Here is a 27,395-nt window from a genome sequence, read left to right as displayed (position 1 = left end):
TGGTGGCGGCGGCCTGTGGGAAGGTTGAGTTCAGGTGAGTGGGGGCCAGAGATGAGTGTGGGTGGCAAGGGAGGCGGGCAGGAGAAAGGTTGCGCTGCGCAGCCGCACGACACTGTGGCTCTCGGGTCCAAAGGGGAAACTGCAGCCATTCACATAAAAGGAGCTCAGGCAAGTTTCTGGACATCTAGGCTGCGCTGCGCTGCGCTGCGGACACGGGAGATGGGGTGGGGAGGGAGCCCAGCAAACAAATGCACCCAAGATACTTGGCCCACAAGTCACTTGGTGGGAATTTTATTATATAGAGTGTAAAATGAATTGTCAGTCAAATAAAAAGAACATCTTTTTAAAAACAACATGCATAACATCCCCCAACGGCCTGTTTTAAAGTTAGACATTTCAAGCTTCGTAAGGAGAGACAAGAGCAGCAACCCAGAAACTGTAACTTCTGGGTGCGTCAAACAGAATGTTCTTCAGGTCCATTAAAAATGCAAGAAAAAAATAGCTTCAATTCCGTCTTTTTTCCTTTAAAAATACATGTTATCTGTACAAGATACACTACAGTAAACATTGGAAATCATATTATCCCTTTTATTAAATCAGTTATTTAATTCATATTGTGGTTAATACTAGATTATTTATTCATCTAATTAATTCGACAAATATTAAGAAAATACTTAAAAGAAAAAATCAAAAACACCTTGGAATTAAAAAATAGTTACTACATTTTTATACGGTTTAATGTTCCACAGTGTTTGTTAAAAGTTATATTGAATTTCTTTTTAATATTAAAAATAACAGTATTTATATTTCTGAGAGGCTAGAGAAAGGTTTTTTGTTTTGTTTTTAAAACCAGCTTGGAGGTCTTAGATACACAATTGCAACTGGCAATGGAGACATGAAGAATGTACGCTAGACAGGACACATTTTTATATTACCCTTTAGAACTCTAGAAATTATACAAACCCTATAAAACGCCCCTTCCCACCCCTGCTGGACAGCAAACAATTATCTGTTTCAATTCAGAATTCACATAATTAATTACAATACATAATAGTTCAGTTTTTTTAAAAAAATGCAATAAAACCAGACAGCCAAGATATAAGAAATTAGAAAGAAAACACTGAATTTACACATTTAATATTTAAATACTGTTTAAAAAATTTTTTAAAAGAATTTCTTACATACCACCTAAGACTTCCAAGCCACTTTCTGTTGCAACAGAAAAAAAACAAAAACAAAAACAAAAAAAACGGTAAATAAAACGACAGAGAAGCGAAGGGCGCAGCGCGTGGCTGCAGGGCACGCGGGCGTGCAGGTATTGCTCCACACTTGAAAGAACGAAACCAAAATTATCAGCCATTTTTAGTAACTAATTTACCCGATTTTTAGAAAAATTCTGTTAATCTAAACATAGTGTTTCACAGAACAAAACAAAGGTTCTTCATCAAAAGGTTTGCAAATCTAGAAAGCTCTGTTACAAACAGGTTTTCTCTCACACTGATCGGGGAAGAGCCAGGTCGCCCCAGGTCGCTTGTCTACTGCTCCTGTGGGGGGAGGGAGAGGGTCAGCCTGAGGGCAGCACCCGTGGCCCCCTCGGGCTCTCAGGTCTCTGGGGTCAGGAAGCGCTCTTTTACCTGCGGACACTGGGCAGGGGCACCAGCCCTGGCGACTGGGCAGGGAGAAGGCCAGGGCCTGGGCTGGCCGGCCCTGAGGGAGCACCTGGCCCTCTTCCCTGGGGCACAGCTGGTGGGGGCCCCAGCACCCCTGTCCAGCCCCGCTGTGGGGATCCCCTCCCGCTGCTGCCCGAGGAAAGGCGCACACATGTGCGAGCCGAGAGCGAGCTGCGAGCGAGCAGTCTCCGCTCCGGGGCAGGGCCAGCAGCTCCGGGGCAGGGCCAGCCGCCCTCGCTACTGGCTGCTACTGGCTCTGGGGGGCCAAGCCGGGCCGGGCCGGGCCCGCGCCGGGCCAAGCCGCTCACCCTGGGGCTGGGCGAGCACTAGGCCGGGGCGCCGGGACTAGGGCTGCTCTGGGAAGCGTCGTAGTGCTGGGGAGCGGCTACAGACCTGGCTGTGGGCCTGAGCCTGCCCTAACGTCTGCCCGTAGAACGCGACCTGCTGTCGGTAATATTCCGCCCAGGCCATCGTGTAGTCTGGCGGGGAGCTGGCCTGAGGAGCAGCGCTGTGACCTGGCCGATGGGGAAGAAGCGAAGAAGCGAGCAAATGACCAAATGACCAAATGGTGACTGCAGGGAAGGAGGAGCGGGGAGGGGAGCAAGGGGAAGGGTCAGGCTGAGAGGGGAGGTCAGGCTGGCACCTTCTGGGGACCTGCGCCCTGTGGGGCAGGGGAGGGGGCTGCCACACCCTCTGCAGCACCTGTGCACATGCCCAGCAGCTCCCAGGGCTCACTCAGTAGGCAGCAGAGGGAGGGGAGGGGAGCACCCGGGGTGGAGCTTGGGGAGCTTCCTCTGGGCCCCAGAGAGGAGGACCAGCAGACACCTTCCCAAGCCCCTAGAGTGATCCCCCCCCCCGGGGTGAACCAGCCTCCCCTCCACCACCCTTGACCCTCAGGCCAGAGGCACAGAGCCCCGGGCAGCATGGCCCGTGCCCCGTGGGAGGGGTGGGGGGAGGGCAGGTGAGGGCCTGCTCCTTGGCCCACACCTGTGGCCTAGGAAAATGCCCAGCACCACACCTGGCACTGGCTGTGCTCCTGAGCTTCACCACCACTCTCCAGAGCCCAAGCTGGGCACACGGGCAAGGGCAAGGTCCCCGTGGGACCCATGGGAGAGGCGTGGGCGAGGCAGGCAGGCTGGCTGGGTCCTGCTCTGGGCCCTGCTCAGCTCCAGGCAGCAGGAGCAGGTGGAGCGGGGTGGGGGAAGCTATGGCTGCGTGCGCATGCGCGCACACTCACCCTGTTTTTTGTAGTAGTCTTCCCAGGCCTTGCTGTAGTCAGGCTGGCTGCTCTGTGACTGGCCCTGCTGACCTAGGAGGACACAGCGTCAGGCGTCAGCGGCCTGCACGCCCGCGAGGTGCCCAGCCCAGGCGCAGGCCCTGCAGACCTCCAGATGGAGCCATTCCACAGCCCTGGAGCCCCCCAGGCCGCCCGGAGGGGAGCCGTCCTGGAGCAGACAGAGGGCCAGTGCACAGGCCACGCCTGCCTGCTGCTCAGCAAGACCTGAGCTCCTCTGGACAGCAGAAGAGCAGAGCACAGGGCCAGCTGTGGTGTGGGTGCCGGCAGGGCGGAGGCCGGGCCTTCCTGGGCGAGGGGAGGGAAGGACACCTGCGGCAGGCAGTGGAGAGGACGGCGCTCACCTCCCCGTGCTGGCAGGGCCACGGGGACTGCGAGGGGGACACAGTGGGGACAGTACAGCGCACATAGCTTGGAAACCAGAGTTAAGGGCTGAGATGGGGGGGGGGGCTCCGCTGTTCCCCTGGAGAGTGGTGGGAGAGGAAGGGCCACCCAGCGTCACACGCGGGGCTGAGGAAGAGGCAAGAAGGGGAGCAGGGGAGAGAAGATGCCCCCATCCCCCCTTCTTCCTGGGTCTCCAACAGCGGTGGTGAGTGATGGTGAGTGAACCCTGGCCCCAGGCGGAGAGGACGACGGCTCTCCTTTTAGGCCTCCCCGCTCCCGGCGCCGGGGTCCTAAAACCCAGCCTGCGCCACCTGCCGACCCCTGGTGGGAGGTGAGCACAGAGGGGCCGGGCAGTGCCAGCAAGGGGTGCAGCGCCCTCCTGGGGGCAGGCAGGTGCCGACCATGGAGTTTCCAGCTAACTCGAAACAGCGAATCCAAGTATTGGGGATACTGGACACTCGCTGGTGGCTCACGCCTGTCATCCTAGCCACTCAGGAGGCTGATATCAGAGGATTACGACTCAAAGCCAGCCTGAGCAAGAAAAGTGGGTGAAACTCTTACCTCTAATTAACCAGCAAAAAGCTGGAGGACAGTGCCAGCGTTAAACAAAATAATTCAAGGCCCTGAGTTCAAGGCCTGGAACCTACCAGCACAAAGCCACAAATCAAACCCAAGCTCTTTATTTCACAAACAACGGAACCAAGCTCTAGGGAGGGAACGTGCCTCAGGCCTCACCGTGCATCTACCTCTTGCATATCCGTGTGTGTATAAACGCACAGGTGTGCACCCCCTTCCCCCCCAACCTTCTAAGATGTTGGTGAGAACACAGATCGCCCTGGGGCAAATGGGAGAGTTGCTTAGGGGAGAAGAAATGGGGCAGGGCTCCTCAGGATGAGGAGAGGTGGGCAGGAGAGGCTTGGTGGAGCCGCAAGACAGCCCCCCTGCTTAAGGGGACCAGAGCTCCTGCGAGGTCGGAGGCTCCGCTGCGCCCTTGGTGTCTCTGGGGAGCATGGAGCGGGCATGCTGCACCGTCACCGGCTCGGGCCCGGGTCTGAGAGCCCCACCCGGGCCACACTGGCCTTTCAGGGAGCATGCGCAGCCACCGCGGCGTCACTTACTTGGGACCTGCTGTGTGGGCTGCTGCCACGCCTGGTAGGTGCTACCCCAGCCCTGGGTCAGAAACGCGGGAGGAGCACTGTGGACGACGACACAGGAGTCACGGGTGCGGGGGTGGGGCACACCAGCTCCTGCCTCACCCCTCACCCCCTGGCCGAGGGCACCTACCTCACAGGGGTGCTGTGGGGGTTTCCGTTCACTTTAGCAGCCATGTTGGGGAAACAGCCCGAGCCTCGGGGAGGAAAGGTGCTGCGGGGAGAGGAGCAAGCAGAGCTGGGCTCTCCCTGGCCGCGCGGGGAGAGGGGGAGGGCAGGCAGCGCGGCCCGGGGAGCAACGGCAAGGCGGGAGACTCACTTCTGGTGAGGCGCGGCGGGCTGGCTGAAGGGGCTCTGTCCGAAGGCGGTGGGGGCTCCGAGGCTGGCACCCTGTGTGGGCACAGAGGAGCCGTCACGCCCGTGCCCGAGCGGCGGCGCGCTCCACCCCGGCCCGCCCAGGACGAAGCCCGTGTCTGGGAGACAGGTGAAGGGCACGGCTCTGTGCTCACGCTAGCTTCCTTCCCACGCACGCCATGTCTGCAGCGGGGCTCGGCCCTCTAGTGACCGAGACCACCACACGGCCACGAGTGCCCTGGCACGTCCCCCGGGGAGGACCAACCTGCTTGACTCTCGCGTCAATTTAGGCTGGCCCAGGGCTCTTTCTGCCATTCTACGTCCCCACTGAGGTGAGCAGTGGCCCATCTGTCTCCATCAACTCTCCCTTTCTTTATCTGCTTTGAGGCGCCTGAAACTAAAGGCAGAGTCAATGAACACAGCCTGCGGCCGGCGGCCAGGGCGACACGAGGGAGCCCGGGCGGTGCGGGGGAGGGCCGGCCCGGCTGCTCATCTAAGCTGCGGGGACATGCTCTGGACTGACGCTGCGGCCTGCTAAGCTCTGCCAGGGGCTTCTCCATGGCGTCTGCCCCGGCCCTGGCGAAGGAGGGGGCCGCCTCCACGCATGGAGGAGGGAAGGGCGCAGGAAGTCCCAGGTGCCGGGGCGGAGGCGGTACCTTGGCCATCCAGAAGCAACGCCAGCTAGCATTAAGGCAGGTGGGGAAAGGCTGAGTACGTACGCCAACTCTCTCGTCTATGAGATGCCTGGCCACCTCGATCTGCGGAGGACTGCCTCTGATGGTGAACACCCGGAGGCCGGGGTCGGTGCTGGGCGGCGGGTTCCGCTGCAGCTCCACGTGGGCCCCCGACTGCTGGTTGATGCTTTTGATGTTCTCTCCCCCTGTGGGCCAGATACACGGGGTAAGGCACTGGTGGCAACGCAAAGGCCCTGTGGCTCTTCACTCTGGGAGGCTGGAAGGGCACTTCCTGTGGGTCAGCTCTGACCCGAGAAGAGCCGTACTGAACAGGTTCTGACAAAGCTCAGGGTTCCGTTGTGTCCACGGGTGCGCTCTTGAGCCAAGCTGTGGCCTGTGTGGCCAGCAGGACCCAGGTCTGCCCTGAGACTGGAGAGGCTTCCCGAAGACTGCTCCAGCCCCCACCCCAGCCACAGCCGTGGGCATGGGGGCCACCTCAGCCTAACAATGAGGACCTGGCGGCCCCGCCACGCACAATGGGCTCCTTCAGCCCGGCCGGGCCCTGGACCGCTCTCCCGCCCTCCATGGGTCAGACGGCCGGCCACAGGTCCAACAATGCCCGGAGCCCACTCAGACCTCACGATCCTGTCCCTCCTCAGGTCCTGGCCGCCTCTGGGGGTGGGGGTGGGGTGGGGTCTAGACAGAGACAGTCCAAGGAAGGGGGGGTGTCACAGGGGCTGCGCGGAGTGGGGCTAATGAAAATTAAGTTGGACTCTTTGAAAAACCCGAGTGTCCCAGTCTGTTAATGAAATTTGCGTAACAAAAGCTCTACCAGCCCAACAATGGTCCAATTCTTCTCTTGAAATTTCACACAACTTATAGATCTGTCAAGCCCCCCGCCCCCCCCCCCCCCCGGCCGGGGCGGGGTACCAAAGAGGAGCCAGGACATAAGGAAAAGTTAGACCACAATTCTGCAAAGTTAGAATCGACGAGTAGGGAAGCTCAAATGATGAGAAGCAAACACTGGGCAATGCTGTACCATCCCCAGTTAACATGTACCCCACAACGCCCTCAGCACCCCATCTAGCAAGCAAGGGAGGAGAGGAGATAGCAGAGATGAACATATCTCATCTTTTTTTTTTTTTTTTTGGGTCCGGTCGTGGGGCCTGAACTCTGGGCCTGGGCGTTGTCCCTCAGCTCTTCAGCTCAAGGCTAGCGCTCTACCACTTGAGCCACAGCGCCACTTCCGGCTTTTTTCTTTTTTGCTTATGTGGTGCTGAGGAATCGAACCCAGGGCCTCATGCATGCAAGGCAAGTGCTCTACCACTGAGCCATCTTCCCAGCCCCGAACTTATCTCCAGGGGTCAAGAAGCAAGCAATGAAGGCTGGAAAAGCGGAGCTGTGGTTTAAATGGTACAGCGATAGACTTGAGCAAAGAAGCCAAGTGAGAGCACAGGCTCTGTGTTCAAACTCAAGTGCCAGCACATGCAGATGTGTGGGCACACATATGCACACACGCACGCTGGATCTGATGATCCCTCAGGCAGCTCAGCATCTGCCTGGACACCACGCAGGCTTAATTTAGACCCACTTTAACAGAGAACACCAACAAAGGCGATGTCTGACTACGCACACTGCAAATAGCTCCACGTGGCCTGCAGGCAGCCCCCACCCTCTGCATTCAGAGGCCTGGGTTTTACCTTCTTGGCCCCTGAAAAGGAAGCAGCTTAGCTTCAGGCATCTGTTTTGGGAAAGCAACAGAGAGCAAAGAACAGCGGCCACTCTCCCAGGCACCTCAGTGTACGGGGGCTCCTACCAGCCTCTGCCGGGCTGAGGCCCAGCGGGCCCGAGACTCTCCCGGAGGCCACAGGAGCATGCTAATAAGGACAGCAGGCCCCACAACCGCATGGGGCCGGAAGGAGTTAATTTAAGTTCATCTTCTCTCAAAATGAGGTCACCAGCTTGGCACATGGTGGTGGTCTATGGACTCATTCAGTAGCCTGCTCCATTCTTCCACCTGATGGGGGGCAGAAGGGGACAGAAGCGACCCACTGGTGGCCCCCGGCTGGACGTGAAATCGTAAAGCAATTAATCAAATCTGCTAAAAGGCCTGGCTGACAAGAGCAGGCTGGCCACACTGTCATCGGCGGTGCTGCGTTTATCATGGAAATCCAGCAGGGGCCCAGGAGGCTTCGGTCTGTGCGAGGGCAGGCCGGGCAGTGTCGGCAGGCTGGGCCAGGCCGCCTGCGGTTCACCCGCCTCACCCAGGCTCCGTTCCCTAGCCTTGGGTTGTGTGAAGACCCTCCTCCATGAGACAGGCAGCACCACTTCCTTCTGTCGTCCCTGATCCCTACAACATGGAAGACACAGACACAGAAACACCCCCACACCCCCTCAAGTCTGTTATGATGGCCACAGTGTCACTCTCCAGGATCTTCAAGTCACATGCTCAAGTGAAAGGCTCACTGACAAATGGGTCTCGAGAGGCAATCCTCCACCTCCAGGCACGCACAGATTTAATCTCCAGATGCCCAATGGGCAGCCCTGCCGGTGTGTGGGACACATTCAGTGTTCCCAGCAGCAAGAAGTACCCATGACATACCTTAGTATTATGTGCCAGAAAACCAATATAAAGCTGATGTGCTGGTCACACCTGTAATCCCAGCACTCAGGAAGGTAAGGTTGGAGGAACAGGTTTGAGGCCAGCCTGAACTATGTAACAAGACCATGCCTTAAGACAAAAACAAAACCCCTTAACGAAGCAAAACCTATTCTGCTCCTACCAACCCAGTGGTCAGTAAGGAGCACCAAAGTCCCTCCAAACATCTTAAAGACATTTGGTAATAAAAGACATCTAGTCAGGCGCAGGTGGCTCATGCCTGTAATCCTAGCTACTAAGGAAGCTGAGATCTGAGGATTGTGGCTTGAAGCCAGCGCAGGCAGAAGAGCTCATGAGAGACTCTTTTTGTTCTGTTTGTCTATCTTTGGGAGGGACAAAGGGCGAACAAATGCAGCAGTGGTACTCACTAAACACTATGTTGAAAATGAACTATACAACTTATGGGTGGGGACAGGAGCAAAAAATTGAGAGCAACAAAGGGAGGACTGTCCAAACCCTCTGCACATATCTTTACGATTAAAAAAAAAAAAAAAAAGACCCCAGAGGGCTAGCTGCTTAGCCCTTCTGCTGTGTGAGGAACACGATGGTAAGAATAAAACCATCAGAACCAAAAGGGAGACCTTCAGAGACAACAATCTGACAGTCTTTATCTTGGACTTGACAGCAACCCAAATAATAAATTTCTGTTGTTTATGAAAAAAGAAAAAGGTAATGCCAGAGGTGGGTAGAGCTGTGACTCATGTGGTAGAATGCCAGCTTTGAGCACAAAACCCAGGGACAGTGCCCCCTGACCAGCCCCCCTCAAAAGAAGAGGGGTGGGAGACAGACACACATAGACAGAAAGACAAATGAGAGACTCTGGGGAGTAAATAGATGATATTGCTTCCTCCATATGCTTCCAAATGAAGCAACAGAGAAAATACAAAACAAGGACAAATGGAGGTCTGGGCCAGCAACAGGGCGTAGTGTGGCCCTGCAGGGAGCTCCTTACTGGAAGGGACCATGGTCATCATTAACAAGGCTCTCCACCCAACCATCCCTAACATGTGCACAAACAACCAAAGCCAGGAGCCGGGGGCTCACACCTGTACTCAGGAGGCTGAGATCTAAGGATTGCCGTTGAAGCCAGCCTGGGCAAGAAAATCTGTGAGACTCTTATCTCCAATTGATGACAGAAGAAGCTGGAAGTGGAGTTATGGCTCAAATGGTAGAGTGCTAGCCTTGAGCACAAAAGCTCAGGGACAGTGCCCAGTTCCAGAGTTCAAGTCCCCAGTACTGGCAAAAAAAAAAAAAAAAAAAGAAAAAGAAAAAGAAAAAGAAATCAATCAGAAAGGGGTGTGTCTAAGCGGGAGAATACCTGCCTAGCACTTGTGATGTCCTGGGTTTAATTCCTAGCACTAGAAGAATAACACGAACTCTGCCTTCACTTGTTACCAGTAAGGGGCAAAGAAGAGATGTGTGCCACAAACAGCCTTGCTGGGCCCTTGCCCCTGCGGGCCTCTGCACAGCCCGAGCCGCTCCCCCAGCAGCTTCGTCCACACGCACTGTGCTCTACCTTGTCAGGAACAGGGGCCTCCGAGAAAGCCAGGCAACGCAGGGCTGCACAGAGGGCGGCAGGCACCACACCACAGCTCCTCAGCCAGCAGTGCCCATGGCCTGCCCTGCCTCTCACCTTTGCCGATGACCAGGCCGCACTTATCCGCCGGCACAGTGTACGTTACTTCTTGGATGCCACCAGGGGTGCCCACACTCCAGTCACCTCGGCCACGGCCTCTTCCTCTGGCCACTGCCAGGCCTCCAAAGCCATCTCTTTCCTAGGAAGAAGACAAGGTTTGTGTGGCAGCCTGTCACCAGCACCCACATGTGTCAGGTTTTCTGGGGAAGCAGAAACGTGAACAGGCTTTCAATCCATCATGTGCCAAGGGAGGATGTGTGCAGAGACATGCACATGTGGATCATGTAAACAGCGCTCGCGCACACACGCACGCGCATGCACGCATGAACACATGCACACGCGCGCGCACACACGCACACACACAAGAAACACACAGGCAGATAGAAATGCCTGCCTAAAGCCCGCGCCCTTCTCTCTGGCACCTTAATTACAGCACCAACTCTCTAGGGCCTCCTCCAAGCTGAAGCTGCTCTTTCTGTGGCTGACACATGCTGAGCCTGACGATGCTAAAGCACTCTCAGAGCTACACGAGTGGATCACGTGACCCTGACTTCCCCTGGCCAGGCTGCACTGAGGGACAATTTAGTCACTGCTGTCTGAGCCAGAAGACCTTGCACTCAAGCCAGCAAAAAGGACAAAAACAGGTTGTCTTGTGCCTCAGAAAAATCAGAGAAGTCAGACAGGGGATCTCTGCAGGCCACTTGAGGAAACAGAGTAAATGCTTTCAGTGCTGAACCTGGTCAGGCCAGTCCACCTCCAGCAAGAGGCTGCTCAATGGTGGTGCAGCACAGTGAACAAGTATTTGGCAAAACCTGCTTATGTCAACTTGAGAGAACCCAACATTTATCCAGATGCTTAGCCACCAGAAAGCTGAGGTAACTGGAGGGCTTTCCCCTGCACTCCATTTTCAGGAAAGACGACTGACTTATGTTAAAACACTCACAGCCAGCTTTCTGGGTTCTTATGAGAGGTTCTCTTCAGCTGCCTCTGAAGCTTGAAACTCACAAACTTACTACAGAGAACATCAGGGACAATGCAGTGGCTGCTTCTAATCTCAAGAACTGCTGGGGATTTTGTTCAAAGCCCAGCCTTTGCTGGGTGATGGTAGCTCAGGCCTATAAACCTACCTACCTAGAATGCTGAGATCTGAGGATCACATTTGGAAGCCAGCCCTGGCAGGAAAGTCCGTGAGACTTGTATCTCCAATGAACTTCCAAAAAGCTGGAAGTGGAGCTGTGGTTCCAATGGTAGACAGTCTTCCTTGAGTGAAAAAGCTCAGGGATGGCACCCAGGCCCTGAGTTCAAGCCCCAGTATCGGCACACCTATGCACACACCTCACAGCCCTGGATGCCAATGCAGGACATCCACATGCACTGGAGGCTGTGCTTCCCCAGCACCAAGACTCAGTTTCCCCCTGCACCAAGGCTGTTTCCTCCAGCCCCAAGATTTCCTTTTCCCCCAGCGCTGAGGCTCTGTTTCCTCCAACACTGAGATTCCGTTTCCCCCAGCACCGAGGCTGTTTCCTCCAACACTGAGATTCCGTTTCCCCCAGTACAGAGGCTCTGCTTCTTCTAGCATCGAGGTTCCTCTTCCCCAGCACTGAGACTTAGCATCCCCTAGTACCGAGGCTGTTTCCCCCAGCACCGAGATTCCATTTCCCCTAGCCCAGAGGCTCCACTTCCTCCAGGTTTAAAGCTCAAGATGGCTTCAGAGGAAAGGAGGCTTTGGTCTTTGAGCTTCCGAAGCTGGTCCCAAGGTCACATGGCTAAGGGATGAGCTGCGAACACAATTTCCAAACTACTGCTTTTTCCTTTGGTTCTAGTTGTTCTGACTTTTTCTTAGCCTGCACATGTGGAGGGCACTGCTGATTGGCTACCCCTTAGCGTGACTCTTTAGTACAAGTGACACTTGCACTAAAAAAGACTCAAGAGAGAACCAGGAGAAGGCAGCACCGGGCCTCTGCAGGGCCTGGACTGCTCCCTTGATTCCACTTCATTTAAAATACTCAGGCTGTTGGGAACTTGGCATTCTGCTTGGTATTTTCCCAAACCGTTTAAACAGGCAGAATCTTACAGGGTAAAGAAAGCCTGTGTTTTAGATACTACAGGAAGCAATAAACCAGAAAAGGTCTCAATAGGCAGATTTAAAGAAGGCTCTGTGAAGGTGCCTGTCCCTGAGGCCAGATCTGTGTATCCCAACAACTGGACACACCCACCTGGGCTGTAAGGATCAGCTCGTTGATGATGTGCGCCGCGTGCTGACACCGGTCGGGAGGGCCCATGACTTGGGCTGCTCTCTCTGGACTAATGCCATCATCTGTGGAACCAAGTAAGAGATAATATTAGGAACAGCCCAAACTGGGAAGGAAACCAAAACAGGCCATTTTCTTACCAGTGCCAAAAAGGCAACGAGACTGTCACCAGTCCTACTCTTTTGCAGTGGCTTGATCAGGAAAATGTGTGATTGTATCTTTTTGCACATTTCAGGTCAATAATCACCATGCAAGTAGTTACTCTGAAACGGTACCATTAGAAGCAGACTGTGGTGGTGTACACCTGTAATCCCAGCACTTGGGAGGCTGAAGCAGGAAGATTTGAGGTTCTAGGCCAGCCTGCACTACACAGTGAGACCCTGCCACAAACAAAAGCGTGTGTGTGTGTGTGTGTGTGTGTGTGTGTGTGTGTGTGTGAAGATTTGAGGTTCTAGGCCAGCCTGCACTACACAGTGAGACCCTGCCACAAACAAAAGCGTGTGTGTGTGTGTGTGTGTGTGTGTGTGTGTGTGTGTGTGTGTGTGTGTGTGTGTGTGTGTGTGTGTGTGTGTGTGTGTGTGTGTGTGTGTGTGTGTGTGTGTGTGTGTGTGTGTGTGTGTACTGGTCATGGGGATGGAGCTTTGATCTCCTAAGCTTTTTCACTTGAACTATGCCTCCACTTCTGACTTTTGGGTGGTTAACTGGAAATAAAGAGTTCCATGGACTTTCTGGCTTTGAACCTAGATCCTAAGATCTCAGCCTTCTGATTAGCTAGGATTATAGGCGTATGCTTCCCACAGAGAGTGAGAGAGTATGTGTGTGAAGACTTAGCAAAATTACAAGGTGGAAATGCCCTGTCCATTTCCCCACATTGTATTAACAAAACAACAACAACAAAAAAACCCAAACAAAAAACCAGGCCTGTAAATGCTTGGACTAGGCATGCTGGCTGGAGGAATGTATGTGTGAGTCAGTAAGCGTGCAAAGGGCCAAGAAGAGGGAGATCAGCAATCTGGGGACACAATGTTGCAAGAAAAAAGGGGACCATGTGTGCTTAGGGTCACCAGCCTGGTTTCTGAGCTGTGAAATGTGACTTGATACAGCTGCACCCTGACAACCAACCTGGTTTAAACTGAATCCTCACACCAGCGTCGTTCTGGATCTTTTTGATCATTTCTCCGTTTCTTCCTATCACTATCCCAACAGCAAACCTAGGCACAGACACCTAGTAACACAGACAAAACTTCATCACACCTTCTGCAAACCTGGCTTATTTTTGAAAAAGGGCAAATTTTTTTTTTTTCAAAAAATGGTTTTCATTTTATTATAAGACAATATTGGAGATAAAAATATAAGGCAAATTATAGTTGATTTCATTTTTCATGATTATTAGAGCTGACCAAAATAGTTACCAAAAAGGAAAAAAAAATCTTATAGGTAAAAAGGACCCATTTGATTATACCAGTGATACTTCTAAGTACAGTTTCTTCATTGTGAAAGTTGTGCTGATATACAGACACCATGTCAACCTGCCATTAGTGGAGACGCAACTTTCACGGGCACTACATACATCCACCCTGCTGTGTAATCATGACTCGCATCTCACCCAAGCAGCTCTGTCCATTAAGCAATGCCCGGCTCCCCCCAGGCCCTCTGCTCTGATGTCCATGGTTCTACCTATCTTGCAACTGTCCTTCTGTACCTGGCTGACTGAACAAAGCATACTATTTGCGATGTTCATCCATACGGTAGGAATACCAAGCGTTTCAGTGGATGAGGAAGGTAGCTCAGTGGCAGAGCGCTTGCCTGTCCCTGGGTTCATCATAGCACCGCCATCTCACCTCATCAGTATATGGGATTCTAGGTTTGATACCATCATAACACAGATCACCTGGAATACCTGGACTTTGGCCTTTATCGGGGCAGCAAGTTAACCTTTCAAGTAAAATCTCCAATAATCTCCGCGCCCCGCAATATGCAGCTGCACTATCCCGCACTCAGCCCCTGCCTGTCCTCACCCGTAGACAGCAAGTGAGCGCTTGCTGTCTGCTCACCTCTATGCTGCCTCCTCCCACTCGGGAGCCGAAATCACCCCGCACACCTCGAAAGTCGGCTTGGTCCTTTTCTCGGATGATCTCCAGTACCATTTCTTTTGCTTGCTGCATAAACACAAATGAAAGGTATTGTGGAAGAAAACACAAAATACATCAATCTGGGAGAAATGTCAAGATAGAGCCCTCCCTACATGGATCCAAAGATAGAAGGAACTTGTGAGAAAATCTGCTCACCACATCTGGGACTCAGGCAGGCTGCTGGTAAGGCTGAGGTGGTGAGTTTCACCAGCACTCCAATTCCACAACCAGCAATACGGCCCCAGATGGCTAGGGACTGAGCCCTAGCTTCTTTCAGCAGCAGGGTGAATTCCTAGGAGTGCAGGTAATGAGCGCCTGCATGTCTGGGCTGTGGCCTATGTCCATCTCCACACCAGCCCAGAGGGCCTGCAGAGAGGCCAGGATAGGAAGGACAAGTGCCTTGGCGGAGCTGTGGGAGCCGAGCACAGGCCAGCAAAGCCAACACTGCCTCTCCTCTGAGCAGCAGCACTCACCACCACCTTCCACTCTGGGAACAGTTGAGCATGGCTCTGTTCCTGGTGCTACCCATCCTCATGCTGCCGCTGAGCACTTGAAATACAGTGAGTGAAAAAGAGGCAATCAACTTGTATTCACACTGAATGCACTCAAGTAGCCACATTTGGCCAGCGGTGCCTACACTAGACGATACACTCTTTCCGCAAACACGGGACCCCCTAGATCTGTCAGCTAACACCAAGACCTAGCCCCATATCAGGAAGCCCCGGCCCCTACAGGTTTCCTACCTGTACTTTAAATGGATCGCCAGTGATACGAAGAGGCTTGTCTGCTCCCGTGGGCAGTGGGCCATCTTGGATCATGACCATTTTCACACCTGTCCGCTCCTGTGGAACACACATCACACAGTGCTCAGGGCTAGAAGTAAGACGTGGATCGGACAGCACATGACCCACCCACAAGGGACAGCCTTCTTACCCATGGAGCTTACTTCTGGAATGTGACATATAAACCCCTTACCAAAACTATTGTCTTTCCTTTGTCTAATCCTAACATGTATATCTAAATATTAGTGAGCCTGGTCTTACCAAAGGCAGTGCTTCACGTATCTGAGCAGCATGTATGGCCACCCTGCTTCACAGGTGAAGAGGGCTCTCAATGGACAACCCAAATGTGGATTGTGGACAGCAACCCCAGCGTTGTGGAAGTCTACCCTAGGTTCTGAGTACACACACACACACACACACACACACACACACACACACACACACACACACACACACACACACACACACACACACACACACACACACACACACACGTCTGGCCACGCCCTCCCCTGCCTAGGTTCTGAGTACACACACACACACACACACACACACACACACACACACACACACACACACGTCTGGCCACGCCCTCCCCTGCAGCTGCAAAATCCCCAGAGCTCTGCAAGCAACATTTGTTCAGAAGCAACAAGTTCAGCAAAACGGAACTTAGTACATTTCTAGCCCTTCTCCTACGCCAGTATAGCTATTATTATGTTCAGGGAAAATATGTACTTGGCAAACTTGCTGAGGATGCTAAAAGCTAAAATGTGCTCGGCCCAAGTCCTGAGGTGAAGAAGGGGACCCTGCCACTAACAGCAGCTGCTGTTCATGAAGTGCCTCCCAGAATGGACATCATTTCAGCTCTGTAATGACAGTAGGGTGTGCACTTCCTGTCTCACAGAGAAGGACCCTCGGCTCTGAGTGTTTGCCCACGCGCGCGTGTCCTAGAACTTGAGGTACTGTCCCTGAGCTTTTGTTTGCTCAAGATTAGCACTCTACCACTTCAGCTACAGCCTCACTTCCAGATTTTTGGTGATTAACTGGAGATGAGTCTCACAAATTTTCCTGTTTCTCAGATCTAAGCCTCTTGATTAGCTAGGATTATAGGCATAAGCCACCAGTACTGGCTCGGGTGTTTACTTTTTGACGCAGGGTCTTTGTATGGTCCACACAGGCCTTACACTCAAAATCCCCCTGCTCTAGCTTCCTGTATGTGTGTGTAGTCACTCTGTGAGCTTTTCTGCCTAAGGCTAGAGCTCCACTTGTGGCTTTTTAGTGGTTCATTGGAGATAAAGAGTCTCAGAGACCATCCTGCTCTTGCTGGCCTCTGTGACTGGCGCTCAGGTCTCAGCTTCCTGAGTAGCAGTGCCTGGCTTCATACCCAGCTTTTTTTTTTTTTTTTTGGGTCGGTCATGGGGCCTGAACTCTGAGAGCTGTCCCTCAGCTCTTCAGCTCAAGGTTAGTGCTCTACCACTTGAGACACAGCACCACTTCTGCCTTTTTCTGCTTATGTGGTGCTGAGGAATTGAACCCAGGGTCTCATGCATGCAAGGCAAGCACTCTACCACTCAGCCACCTTTCCAGCCCCCCAGCTTTTTTTTTTTGGTCGGTCATGGGGCTTGAACTCTGGGCCTGAGTGCTGTCACTCAGCTCTTCAGCTCAAGGCAAGCGCTCTACCACTTTAGCCACAGCCCCACTTCCAGTTTTCTGGTGGTTAATTGGAGATAAGAGTTTCATGGCTTTTCCTGCCTGGGCTGGCTTTGAACCACAATCCACAATCCTCAGATCTCAGCCTCCTGAATAGCTAGGATTCTTATAGACGTGAGCCACCAATGCCCAACCATACCCAGCTTTTTTTTTTTTTTTTGGTTGGTCGTGGGGCTTGAACTCTGGGCTCGGGCACGCTGTCCCTGCACTCTTCAGCTCAAGGCAAGAGCTCTACTGCTTGAGCCACAGCACTACTTCCAGCCATACCCAGCTTTAAATGAACATTTATTTTTTATTTTTTTATTTTTATTTTTGGGTCCGGTCGTGGGCCTGAACTCTGGGCCTGGGTGCTGTCCCTCAGCTCTTCAGCTCAAGGCTAGCGCTCTACCACTTGAGCCACAGCACTATTCTGGCTTTTTTCTTATGTAGTGCTGAGGAATCGAACCCAGGGCCTCATGCATGCAAGGCAAGCGCTCTACCACTGAGCCACCTTCCCAGCCCCTAAATGAACATTTAAGAGTACAGAACTAATGAGATGAGAACTAGGGCAGGGCCCCAGATTGATGCTGCAGTTTCACTGGAGATGTTGCTATGTGATGGCACACTAACGGTCCTGACAGCCTTAGGGCCATGATGGCTATGTGCCAGGGGACACCTGTCCCAACACATGCAGGCACACTTGGCATGGGGCCTGGCCACAGCACACGCTCAGCATGTGCCTGCTGAATGGAGGAAGGCCTCTCTTACATGGGCAGAGATTTGGAGGGGAAGCTCAGCATCCATGTGCAAGGCCAGCCCCAGAGGGGAAGCTAGATGTGATACCTCCCAGGAGGATGAAAGCCCACTGGCTCCTCCCCCCAGGAGGATGAAGGCCCACTCCCCCCCTCCTCCCAGGAGGATGAAGGCCCACTCCCCCTTCCTCCCAGGAGGATGAAGGCCCACTTCCCCCTTCCTCCCAGGAGGATGAAGGCCCACTCCCCCCTTCGTCCCCCCAGGAGGATGAAGGCCCACTCCCCCTTCCTCCCAGGAGGATGAAGGCCCACTCCCCCTTCCTCCCAGGAGGATGAAGGTCCACTCCCCCCTTCGTCCCCCCAGGAGGATGAAGGCCCACTCCCCCCTTCCTCCCAGGAGGATGAAGGCCCACTCCCCCTTCCTCCCAGGAGGATGAAGGCCCACTCCCCCCTTCGTCCCCCCAGGAGGATGAAGGCCCACTCCCCCCTTCCTCCCAGGAGGATGAAGGCCCACTCCCCCTTCCTCCCAGGAGGATGAAGGCCCACTCCCCCCTTCGCCCCCCCAGGCGGATGAAGGCCCACTCCCCCCTTTGCCCCCCCCAGGAGGATGAAGGCCCACTGGCCCCTCCCCCCAGGAGGATGAAGGCCCACTCCCCCCTTCGCCCCCCCAGGCGGATGAAGGCCCACTGCCCCACCCCTTGCCCCCCTCAGGAAGATGAAGCTGCTGTAGGGCAGCACTCGTCCATGCTGTGAGGCTTACACACCTGCAACTGCTTAATTGTTTCCCCTCCTTTGCCAATGACCAGACCCACTTTTGATGCAGGGATAAGGATCTCCTGGACTGTGCTGTTGCCATCGATGTCGTTATGAAAGCCGGGCCCATTCCGACAGCGGTCCACAATCTGCCCCAGGAGTCGTTTGGCTTGTCTTTGGGAGGGAAAAAAATCAAAGAGAACCAGCATTAAATGGGTGCCTGAGGTCAGCAAGGAAAGGCAACAGCGCTGGGAAAAGCACGAGGACTCAAGGCAGCCCTCAATCAGCTCCAGCTCCTGCCCCACAACCTGGGAGCTCTCTGCGCTATCCACCATGTTTCTGGACTGGAATTTAAAAGCAACGCACACCACAACACCGCTGTGTCCACACAGAGCAGGCTACTGCCAGACGCCACGCTGTACATGGCTGCCTGGCGCTGCCTCCCGCTGGAGCGTAGCTGCCCTGGTGGCAGGGAGCCCCCTCTTACCCCTGGGTACATCTCTCTGCCTCCCAACCCAGCGCAAGCCCCTCACAGAGTACAATTCAGTATACACTTGTTCAACAAGGGCAAGAGGGAGAGGGGGAGGGGAGGGGGAGGGGAAAGGGGAGGGAGAGGGCCAGCGCGCAATGAAAAAGACGGGAAGAAAGCAAGCAAGGGTTAGTAGTTGTTGCTCCAACGCCACCAAACTCCAAATTTCTTCTCCATGACCAATCAAACTGTCCTATGACTCTCAAGCTACAGCCAGGAAGGACGGCGTCATTTAAGAGACGAAGGAAGGGGGGCAGGGCCTCGCCCTGCTGCAGCTATGCACTCGCAGCAGGCGCCTTTTGGTGCAGCCCGTTCACAGTAGGACCCAGGGCTTGGCTCAAAGGCCATGCGACTAACGTTCTAGTCTGTAAGACATATGTTAGAAGGGTGACCCAGCCTACCAATGTTATCTGTTGGGCCAATTTCTTTTTCTGCACCAGAATCTTCCCTGGCTGTTGGTTATTTGCTGCCTTTCTCCATCTCTGAGACAGCAGGATCTGGCTACTGAACATCTGGCTGTAGTAATGCCCACTGGAGAAGAGGGAGACAGCCTCCCAAAGTCACAGTCCTGGCGACTCAAGCCCTCTGGCAGGCGAGAGGTAGGGATGGTTAGAAGAGTGGCAGGAAGAAGGAGAGGGGAAGCAGAGGTTGCCTTCTCAAGTCGTGAGCCCTCGTGTGCAGAATCAGCTTCACAGCCTTTCTCCGCTGCACAGCTTTTCAGCATTTTGCTGGCGGACTAGATTAACCTGCGCTGGAAGAAAATATCGCGACTCCAGCAGACCCATCCAGCTTGCCCTATAATGCACACCTGCCAGCCACAGTTATTCTGGTTCACCGCTTGCAATGTTACAGCAGAACAAGAGAATTTAAACTCATCTGGACTCCCCGAGAAATGGAAACAATAAAACAACCCTACCTATTGAGCCAGACATAATCTCAGCACCCTGTCTGCATGTACAACACTACGCTAGATTGAAAAGGGGAAGTGAGCTGCCTCAACTCAACACCCCACCCCCAGAGGGTGCTTGGGTTTAGGAGGCCTGTGTCTGGCACAAGGCTCTGAGCATCTGCATATCAACACAGCAAAGAATGCCAATGCTGTTGCAAGGGCTCCAAAAAGTCAAGACACCTCTGCGCCAGTTCCACTGGCCCCTAAATGGAGTGAAGGTAAGAATGGCTTCATTTGGCTCAGAAATATCAGAAAGTAAGAGGATCAGCCCAGGCAAAGACGTGGTGCCAGGGTTCTCTGTAGCTCACGAAGTGACAGGCCCTCACGTGAAGGTAGTGTTAACAAGAACAAATCAATTGGCATGTGGATGGGCGAATGTCCGCTCCCGAGACCCTGGTTTATAAAGGGATGCATGACTGCTGTGGGGCATTCTGCAGGTTTGGAATAAAGGCAATACCTTGTGTAGTTAAGGCAAGAGAAAAGCCCCTGGCGTGGCAACCTCCCAGATCTCTTTCCTGTTCGAGTGTTGGCTGTGTGGCCAGACCGCAGCACACATCAACAAGGTTCAGTAGCGGTTTTGCCCTTCCATTGCTCCCCACTTGGGGAAGGAGGAAAAAGAGTGAAAGGAAAAAGTAAATAAAATAAACTTACTCAATACTTTCTGGGGTTCCGGTAAGTACACAGGGCCTCTCTGGAATCCCAGAACTCTCTACAAGAAGAATCAAGAAGATGAGGTGTGTTGGTGGGCACCGGGCAGCCGGGTGCCAGGTGTGTTGGTGGGCACCGGGCAGCGGGTGCCTTTGCCTCTGTGTGCAGGCCGTCTCTGTGCTGTCCCTGCAGCTGGTTCCTACACCAGTTGCACTGGAGTCCAGGCTCCCTAAAAGCCAGTGTGCCTGCTTTGTGCGGGGACAGCAGGGGAGCGGGCAGCTCCATCCTAGCTTCTCGGGCAGCGGGGAGGTCAGGAAGCGCAGGTCTGTGACCCACCCAGGGGCTACTAATACCCCAGCCACCTCGCCTTTCCTCAACTCCTCCACTTCTAAAGCAGGCTTCAAATAGCTCTGAGGCACACTAGAGAGGAACCGAACGATCAACACATTGGGGTTCCCAGTTACTGCACGAGCAACTCAAGAGATCAACAACGGCACTGTGCCGCTGGTCCCAGGCTGCTCAACAACACTGCACACCATGAGTTCACTCGTTTCTCAAAACTACTTCTCTTAATCCTTCCTCAAAAACTTGAAAGAGAGGCTGGGGATGAAGCTAACTGGTAGAAGTATTTGCCTAGCATGTGAGAGGCCGAGTTCAATCCCCAGCACTGCCAAGAAAACAAACAAACAAAAAAAACCCAAGGGGGAGTGGGGAAGAAAAAACTTGAAAAGAGAAAATAGCTCAGGCAGTCACTGTCTTTCCAGTGTCTTTTTAAACAACAGCATGTCATTAGTCAAATGTTCTCCAGACTCCTCTCCAGTGAAAGAGGTCAAATTCAGATGAGACCATACAACTATAAATAAAACAAAACACGGGTTTTTTTTTCAGTCTGTCTCCTCCACAGCCATGGCCAAATCTGAGCCTGGTGGGAAGGTCCTGAAGCAGCCGGAACCCACACGGGTCCTATTCCCTAAGGGGGGGAAGCCAGCGTGCAGCCCCTGGGAGTGACTTCAAAGCTACACGGCTCCTGCAGGCCCCACTATGTCTGGCATAACATTCTGGTGCAGAAAACCAGGTCCTAGACAGCAGGTGTTCAGAAGGGGCACGCCTGGCCACAGAGCTGCAGAAGTCCTACCCAGCAGGCAGGTGGATGCTGTGTGTCTGGGTTGGCTCTCGCTCTAGTGCTCCCGTGGGAAGCCAACTGCAGAAGTGCAAGGAGGACACCGCACATACTTACCCAAACCCCACACTGCTGAACGACAGCAAAGCACTAAACCTGGAACACTGTGCAAAACACTGATTTCTATGAAAGTAAGAGCTATCAGTGAAGAAGCCCTTACCTGAAGCGATCTGAATTTTGCAACCAGATTCTGCCTGAATCCGTGAGATCTGCTCACCTCCCCTGCCGATAACTGCAACAAATTGAACAGGGTCAGAATATGCCTTTCATTCCATGTTCAACCACGCATAAGTGACTCAATTAACTCAATAAACATCTGCACCCAGCTCGCTGCTCACTACAAATCCAGTGGGCCTGTGGGCAGATCTCAACTCTTCGGGCATTACAGCAACAGAAAGCCCATGTGAGACACTGCAGACAGAGCACGTGGGCTGCTGGGGAACTGGGCCCAGACTCCATTACTCTGCCTTCTCCTTGGCCTAGGGAGAGGCAGCAGTGCTCCACAGCTGTATAGAACACGTGAGAAGCATCCTACTAAATCGCTTCATGAGATATAAAGAAAAACAAACAAAAACAAGACAGAAATTAGGGAAAAAGAGGTACTGTAAATACTTACTAAAGCCCACCATTTTATCAGGCACTTTGAATTCTTCTGTTATTACTGCCCTAAAGACACAAAACAAAACACCATTTTGGAGGGGAAAAAAGCCGCATAGAACACAGAATTTTATAACCATTTTAGAACCTCAACTTTCCCATACTTGCAGTGAGGCATGACAAAGACTTAAAAGAATCATGCCAATTTGGCCAACGACTCCTAAGCATTGACTCAATGTCATTAAGTGATCCTTTGGGTTTCCTTAAACCAGCTCCTCTTTTTCTTCAAGGGTGGGGAACGTTTTTTCTGGCCAAATGCCAAATTAACACATGACATTTGCTGGTACTGAAGATTACGTTGTTCTGGAAAAGCTCCCAGACCCATGACGTTTCAAATCCCACTGTGGTTGCCTTGGCAGGGCCAGACCAAATGATTGTGAAGGGCTTACGTAGCCTTGGGCCCGATGTGTCCCACTCCTGTCGGCTGCTCTGTACACCTGTTAGGCCCTCTCTCCTGCATCGGCCATCTATCCCAGAACACTAGAGACCCTGCAGGCTTTGGGGAGGTGTGCAGGCGGTTTATTATGTCATCTTCCTCTACCTGAAGAGGTAACAACTTTTCCTTAACGCTTCTGATTTCCCCATCTTTTTTATTGTTTTCTGGTCTCTTTTCAATTGATCTATGTCTCTGAAGAAAAAAAGGTGAAATGCTTCAAATGAACAGTATGCAATGAAAATCTAACCAGTGTTGACCAAGACAGAACAGTCGGCTCCCTTACGCTGAGAGGCGCTTCTTCTGTCAAGCTGCATACCATCCATTATGTTTTGTTTTGTTTTTTTTTTTTTTAAACCACTGCACTGGCTCTTTCAACAAACCCTTGAATTTGCCATACAGTGTATTGTGGACAATATCCAATTTGCCTGACACCCCAGAAAGCAATTAAATCTAAACATTTACCTTAGGAGGAAGCTAAATGCAAGTAGTTTTGGGGGAAAAAAAGGCAAGCATTTTTAAACATCTTTCACACAGCTGGATTTTTACCCATCACAGAAAAGACTGAATAAAGTGCATGTTTTTTAGAGGAAATGCAGCACTTACAAGAAATGCAATAGCATAAATAGCATTTGCCACTGATCACAGTGATAGAAGCAGACAGTCTTTTTGTGTTTACATCCTCAGGCTTGTGTACAGGTGTGCCCTCTCTCTCTCTCTCTCTCTCTCTCTCTCTCTCTCTCTCTCTGGTGTATGCATCTACCTTAAAATCAGGCAATTCTTGGCTTCCTAGTTAGTGACACTGTGATGCCAATGCTAGCTCTGGCCGTCTAACAGGCTGAAGCAGGCCGTACCTGTGCACTGCTGTCTGTCAGGGATGACAGCACTCTTGTATGTGTGGCTGCCGCGCACGCGCGCGCGCTCTTACATGCAGGCACACTGTCTACTCTCAGAAGGCATTACAGGAAACTGACTAGAGGGCCTTCAACAACCACAATGGGAATGTCAAAGAGCTCGGCAGCATCCTGGCCTGAGAAATAAAGCTGACAGATGCTCTGGGGAAGAGGTGCACCAGGATGATCTCTCCGGCTTTCTGGAAGAAAGGCTCTGTTCTAAATGCAAGGCTAAACCTTGCTCGTCTAATGCTCTAGGCACACACATTTTGGAAAGTAACATCTTGACTAATTATAGCTTATTTAACAGAATATAGTTTAATAGGAAAGAGTTTGATACTAGCAATCTTGTTTGTTACTGCAACTCATTAATTAACAAAAGAAAGCAAACAAGAAAAAAAGCAGGCTATAACTCTGGGGTAACTGACAGCCTCTGGTGACTTCTTGAAGAGCACAGGCAGACCTGTGGGGCTGACAGAGCCGCCATGTAACAGAGTCCCTGGGGAGAGTGGCACACTTCCTTCTTTTTAGGATGACCTTCAGACCTCAAATATCCTGCCTTCCAGGCTGCCTTTTCTTTTTCTTTTTTTTTGTTGGTCGTGGGGCTTGAACTCTGGGCTTGGGCGCTGTCCCTGCGCTCTTCAGCTCAAGGCACAGCTTGAGCCACAGCGCCACTTCCGGTTTTAAAGTGATTTATTGGAGATAGAGAGTCTCACAGACTTTCCGGCCCGGGCTGGCTTTGAACAGTGATATTCAGATCTCAGCCTCCTGAATAGCTAGTATTACAGGCGTGAGCCACCGGCGCCCGGCTCAGGCTGGCCTTTTCAAAGGCACCACCTCACAGGTCTTTGAATCTCTCAAAATCCTCAATACTTAACAAGGCTATATATAAGGGGAAATGGAGGCAGAAAACCCATAAACCAACTGGGAGCCTGGCCAAGATTCTCTGGCCAGTCCCTATCACCGAGGTGGGGCTCTGACTTCTGGTCTCCCCAAACCCTGCCCCACTCTCCGGGCCCCAAGACCTCATGTACTTCCTGAGTGAAGAGGCTGAGGGAGCAGATTCCTTAGACCCTGGGAAAACCTCTAAAACCAGGTGGGACAATCTCACATTCTCTCCTTTCAAATTAAAAATTTGTCATCTCCTAGGTACAAAAGGGGCGGATTTTTAGCTCTTGCCATCAGTTTGTGCGTGGGCTTATGCGGTCCTGGGTGGTCCTGGGAATCTTAAGGAAATCTAGCCTGTGGCTTCCACACTCCCAACCTCTGACTTGCTAACACTCCAGTACAGATGGTGGATCAATAAACAATTAGAAATGATCAATAAATAATAAAACATAACCCACTGCTTACCTTTGATGTACCAGGGCCCCTAACTGGTTACCCACTGTGGCAAAGAGAAAGAGAAAAGAAAAATCAAAGCATTAGCACGGATAAACTAACTTCATCCTTCTAAGAGTTCTTACCATTTCAGGGGGAAGAAAGGCAGGCAGAGAGAAAGCAAACAGTAATTTAGGCTCAGTGGCTGAAATGAATGTGGTATATGATATGAAACAGGAGGGGACATCTTGATCAACACAGTCTCCAACCCAGTGTCCAGCTGAACGCAGGATAAGAAATTGATCTGTGTGTGCACACGCTGTGAGGCCTAAATCCCTCTGACTTCCTACCTCCCTCCTGTTTCAGACCCAAACTCAATGTGAAGGCAGAAAGGGCCTACTCTCTCTTTTAAAAGCAAATGAGAAGACTTAACCCCCTGGCAGCATTGTTGGGGAGGCTCGGGGCAGCTGCTGCGGTCACTAAGGACCTGCACATATGTTCCTGGCTCCCTAGCACAAGCAGCCCCAGAGAGGACGAGGCCTTCCTCCTCTGGCTTTCTGGATGCTCAGAACACACGGTCGCCTCCCCAGCCCATTTCACAGATGTGGCGCTGCCAAACAGCCTCTGATGATTAAAACCCATGCTATAACAGTCCCACTACTTTTACTGTGCTGTATGCTTCAGCTTCTCCTCTTTCAGCTATTGATGAGTGTCTCCTTTGCCTACCATCAGCAGAAATGATTCTGTGGTGTTTCTCGTTTGGAAAATGCAGCAAAAGAAATATTGTCAGTAGACAACGAAAAAGTATAAAACCCAAACATAGTGTCTTCCAAGATGCTAAAAAGAGCATTAAAAAATGTCTCTGGCAAAATTATTACAAGGACAGACTTGCAAGAATAAGAAGGAAAGGACCAACTACACTAACTTCAGGACAAAGCAAAAAGGTCTGACACCTGAAATGTAGAACTGACTGCCCTTCTTGCAGCTCAAATGCTACCTGCCATTCTGACTGAACAGTTGCTGGTCATAAAGAGACAGAGGAAAAGAAACCAGACCACAACACTGTCAAAGAAAACACTGAGAAACAATGCCAGCAAAAAGTAAATGAAGATACTGAGTTTATTGAAGCTATTGATCCAGAACAAATACTGTATCTCTTCTGGATCAATAGCAGGATAATGGTTTGCAGCCAAAAAGATAGACACTGTATTCTGTTAATCTGCTTATCTCAGGGATAAGAGAATTGACTCTTAATTGACTCTTAAAACTTTTTCTGCGTGTCTCCAGTCTGGACAGTAGCACTTCCTCATTCCCTTCTCTCCCTTAGGAAAGGAATGCTACCGGCTGGGCCCTGTGTGGAGCGGGGCCACCTTCTGATGAAGGCAGGGAGGAGAGAGGAACGCTGAGGACAGAGCACTGGTCCTGTTCAGCACTGCAGTGGAGCTGGGCTCGGTGGCTCACGGCTCCTGTCCCTGCACTGGGCTCAGTGGCCTAGGCGGCATTGAGGTGTCAAGAACACAAGCTTAGATTTACCAACTGTCTCCACAGTTCCTTGCCTCATGAGAAACCACTGAGGACAGAGAACTAAATGTCTTCAAATGAAGGAGGACACAGGTAGAGCACGGATGCCCCAAGGAGAGCAATCTGGCTGGACGGTGCTTCTTGGCCTGGGGTACGAGTGAGGATCATCAGACAGTGGTATGTCTAACACGGGGGAGCCCCAAAATAGAGAAATTCAAGAGAACATTCCCGAGGGCTTCTGTAAAGGCCACTCAAAATTCTGTGCTCACCACAAACATGAAAATGCATGTCTATTAGTAGGTGAAGGTCAGCAGCTACCCTTGGGTGGAGGGGCAAGCAAAGACAAATCTTCCCTACTGTGATCCCTACGGCCGCTGCTTCCCCTCAGGTGGAGGTATGAGCAAGGACCGGCATAACTGCCCCACCTAACAGTGCCCACCCCACAGCTACTCAGGAGCTCAGATCTGAGGATGAGGTTTGAAGCCAGCCCCGGCAGGAAAGTGACTTTTTTTTTGGGGGGGGGGGGGAGGGAGGCAGTCCTGGGGCTTGAACTCAACAGTATAGGCACTGTCTCTGAGCCTCTTTGTGCTCAAAGCTAGCACTATACCACCACTTGAGCCACAGTACTACTTTTTGGCTTTCTCTGAGTAGTTTATTGGAGATAAGAGTCTCACATACTTTCCAGCCTGGGCTGGCTTTGAATGGTGATTCGCAGATCTCAGCCTCCAGGATTACAGATAAGGGTCCTGACTAGGTGAGACTCTTCTAATTATTCATCAAAAAGCTGAAAATAGAGCTGTGGATCAAGAAGTAGAACATTAACCTTAAGAACAAAAGCACAGGGACAGCACTGAGGCCCTGAGTTCAAGCCCCAGGACCAGCACCAAAAAACCTCCAAACCCAAGGACAACAGTGCCAGTCAGTGCTCAAGACAGGCCGATGGGGGAGGGGAAGGGAAAAAAACAAAATGCTTAGAAACAGTTGACCCATTGTAACAATGAGATGTACAAGACGCTAGGTTGAAAAAGGAACTTTACAATTTAGGCGGGGAGGGGCGAGGAGGGGGAGTGTAGTTGTGAAGGT

General features: G+C 52.1%; 1 protein-coding gene across 1 annotated transcript in view; it reads right to left on the bottom strand.

Annotated features, from left to right (window-relative positions):
* Positions 1-260: 260 nt before the first annotated feature.
* Positions 261-27,395, bottom strand: part of Fubp3 (far upstream element binding protein 3) — a 52,296-nt gene continuing 25,161 nt past the window's right edge. Inside the window, exons 3-19 of the mRNA XM_070014850.1 lie at positions 24,825-24,858; positions 22,105-22,154; positions 21,649-21,720; positions 20,312-20,369; positions 18,194-18,356; positions 14,950-15,048; positions 14,129-14,233; positions 13,197-13,299; positions 12,039-12,139; positions 9,820-9,961; positions 5,573-5,733; positions 4,819-4,889; positions 4,633-4,713; positions 4,467-4,543; positions 2,908-2,979; positions 2,064-2,185; positions 261-1,544 (exon numbers count right to left, since the gene is read on the bottom strand). Coding sequence (XP_069870951.1) covers positions 1,536-1,544; positions 2,064-2,185; positions 2,908-2,979; positions 4,467-4,543; positions 4,633-4,713; positions 4,819-4,889; positions 5,573-5,733; positions 9,820-9,961; positions 12,039-12,139; positions 13,197-13,299; positions 14,129-14,233; positions 14,950-15,048; positions 18,194-18,356; positions 20,312-20,369; positions 21,649-21,720; positions 22,105-22,154; positions 24,825-24,858 — 1,520 coding nt within the window. The 3' untranslated portion in view covers positions 261-1,535. The remainder of the gene's footprint in view (positions 1,545-2,063; positions 2,186-2,907; positions 2,980-4,466; positions 4,544-4,632; positions 4,714-4,818; positions 4,890-5,572; positions 5,734-9,819; positions 9,962-12,038; positions 12,140-13,196; positions 13,300-14,128; positions 14,234-14,949; positions 15,049-18,193; positions 18,357-20,311; positions 20,370-21,648; positions 21,721-22,104; positions 22,155-24,824; positions 24,859-27,395) is intronic.

This window comes from Dipodomys merriami, unplaced genomic scaffold, assembly GCF_024711535.1.
Source record: "Dipodomys merriami isolate MVZ:Mamm:240054 unplaced genomic scaffold, mDipMer1.0.p SCAF_11, whole genome shotgun sequence".
Taxonomy (NCBI): domain Eukaryota; kingdom Metazoa; phylum Chordata; class Mammalia; order Rodentia; family Heteromyidae; genus Dipodomys; species Dipodomys merriami.
Note: the sequence above shows the minus strand (reverse complement) of the source record. Positions and strands in the feature narration are given on the sequence as shown.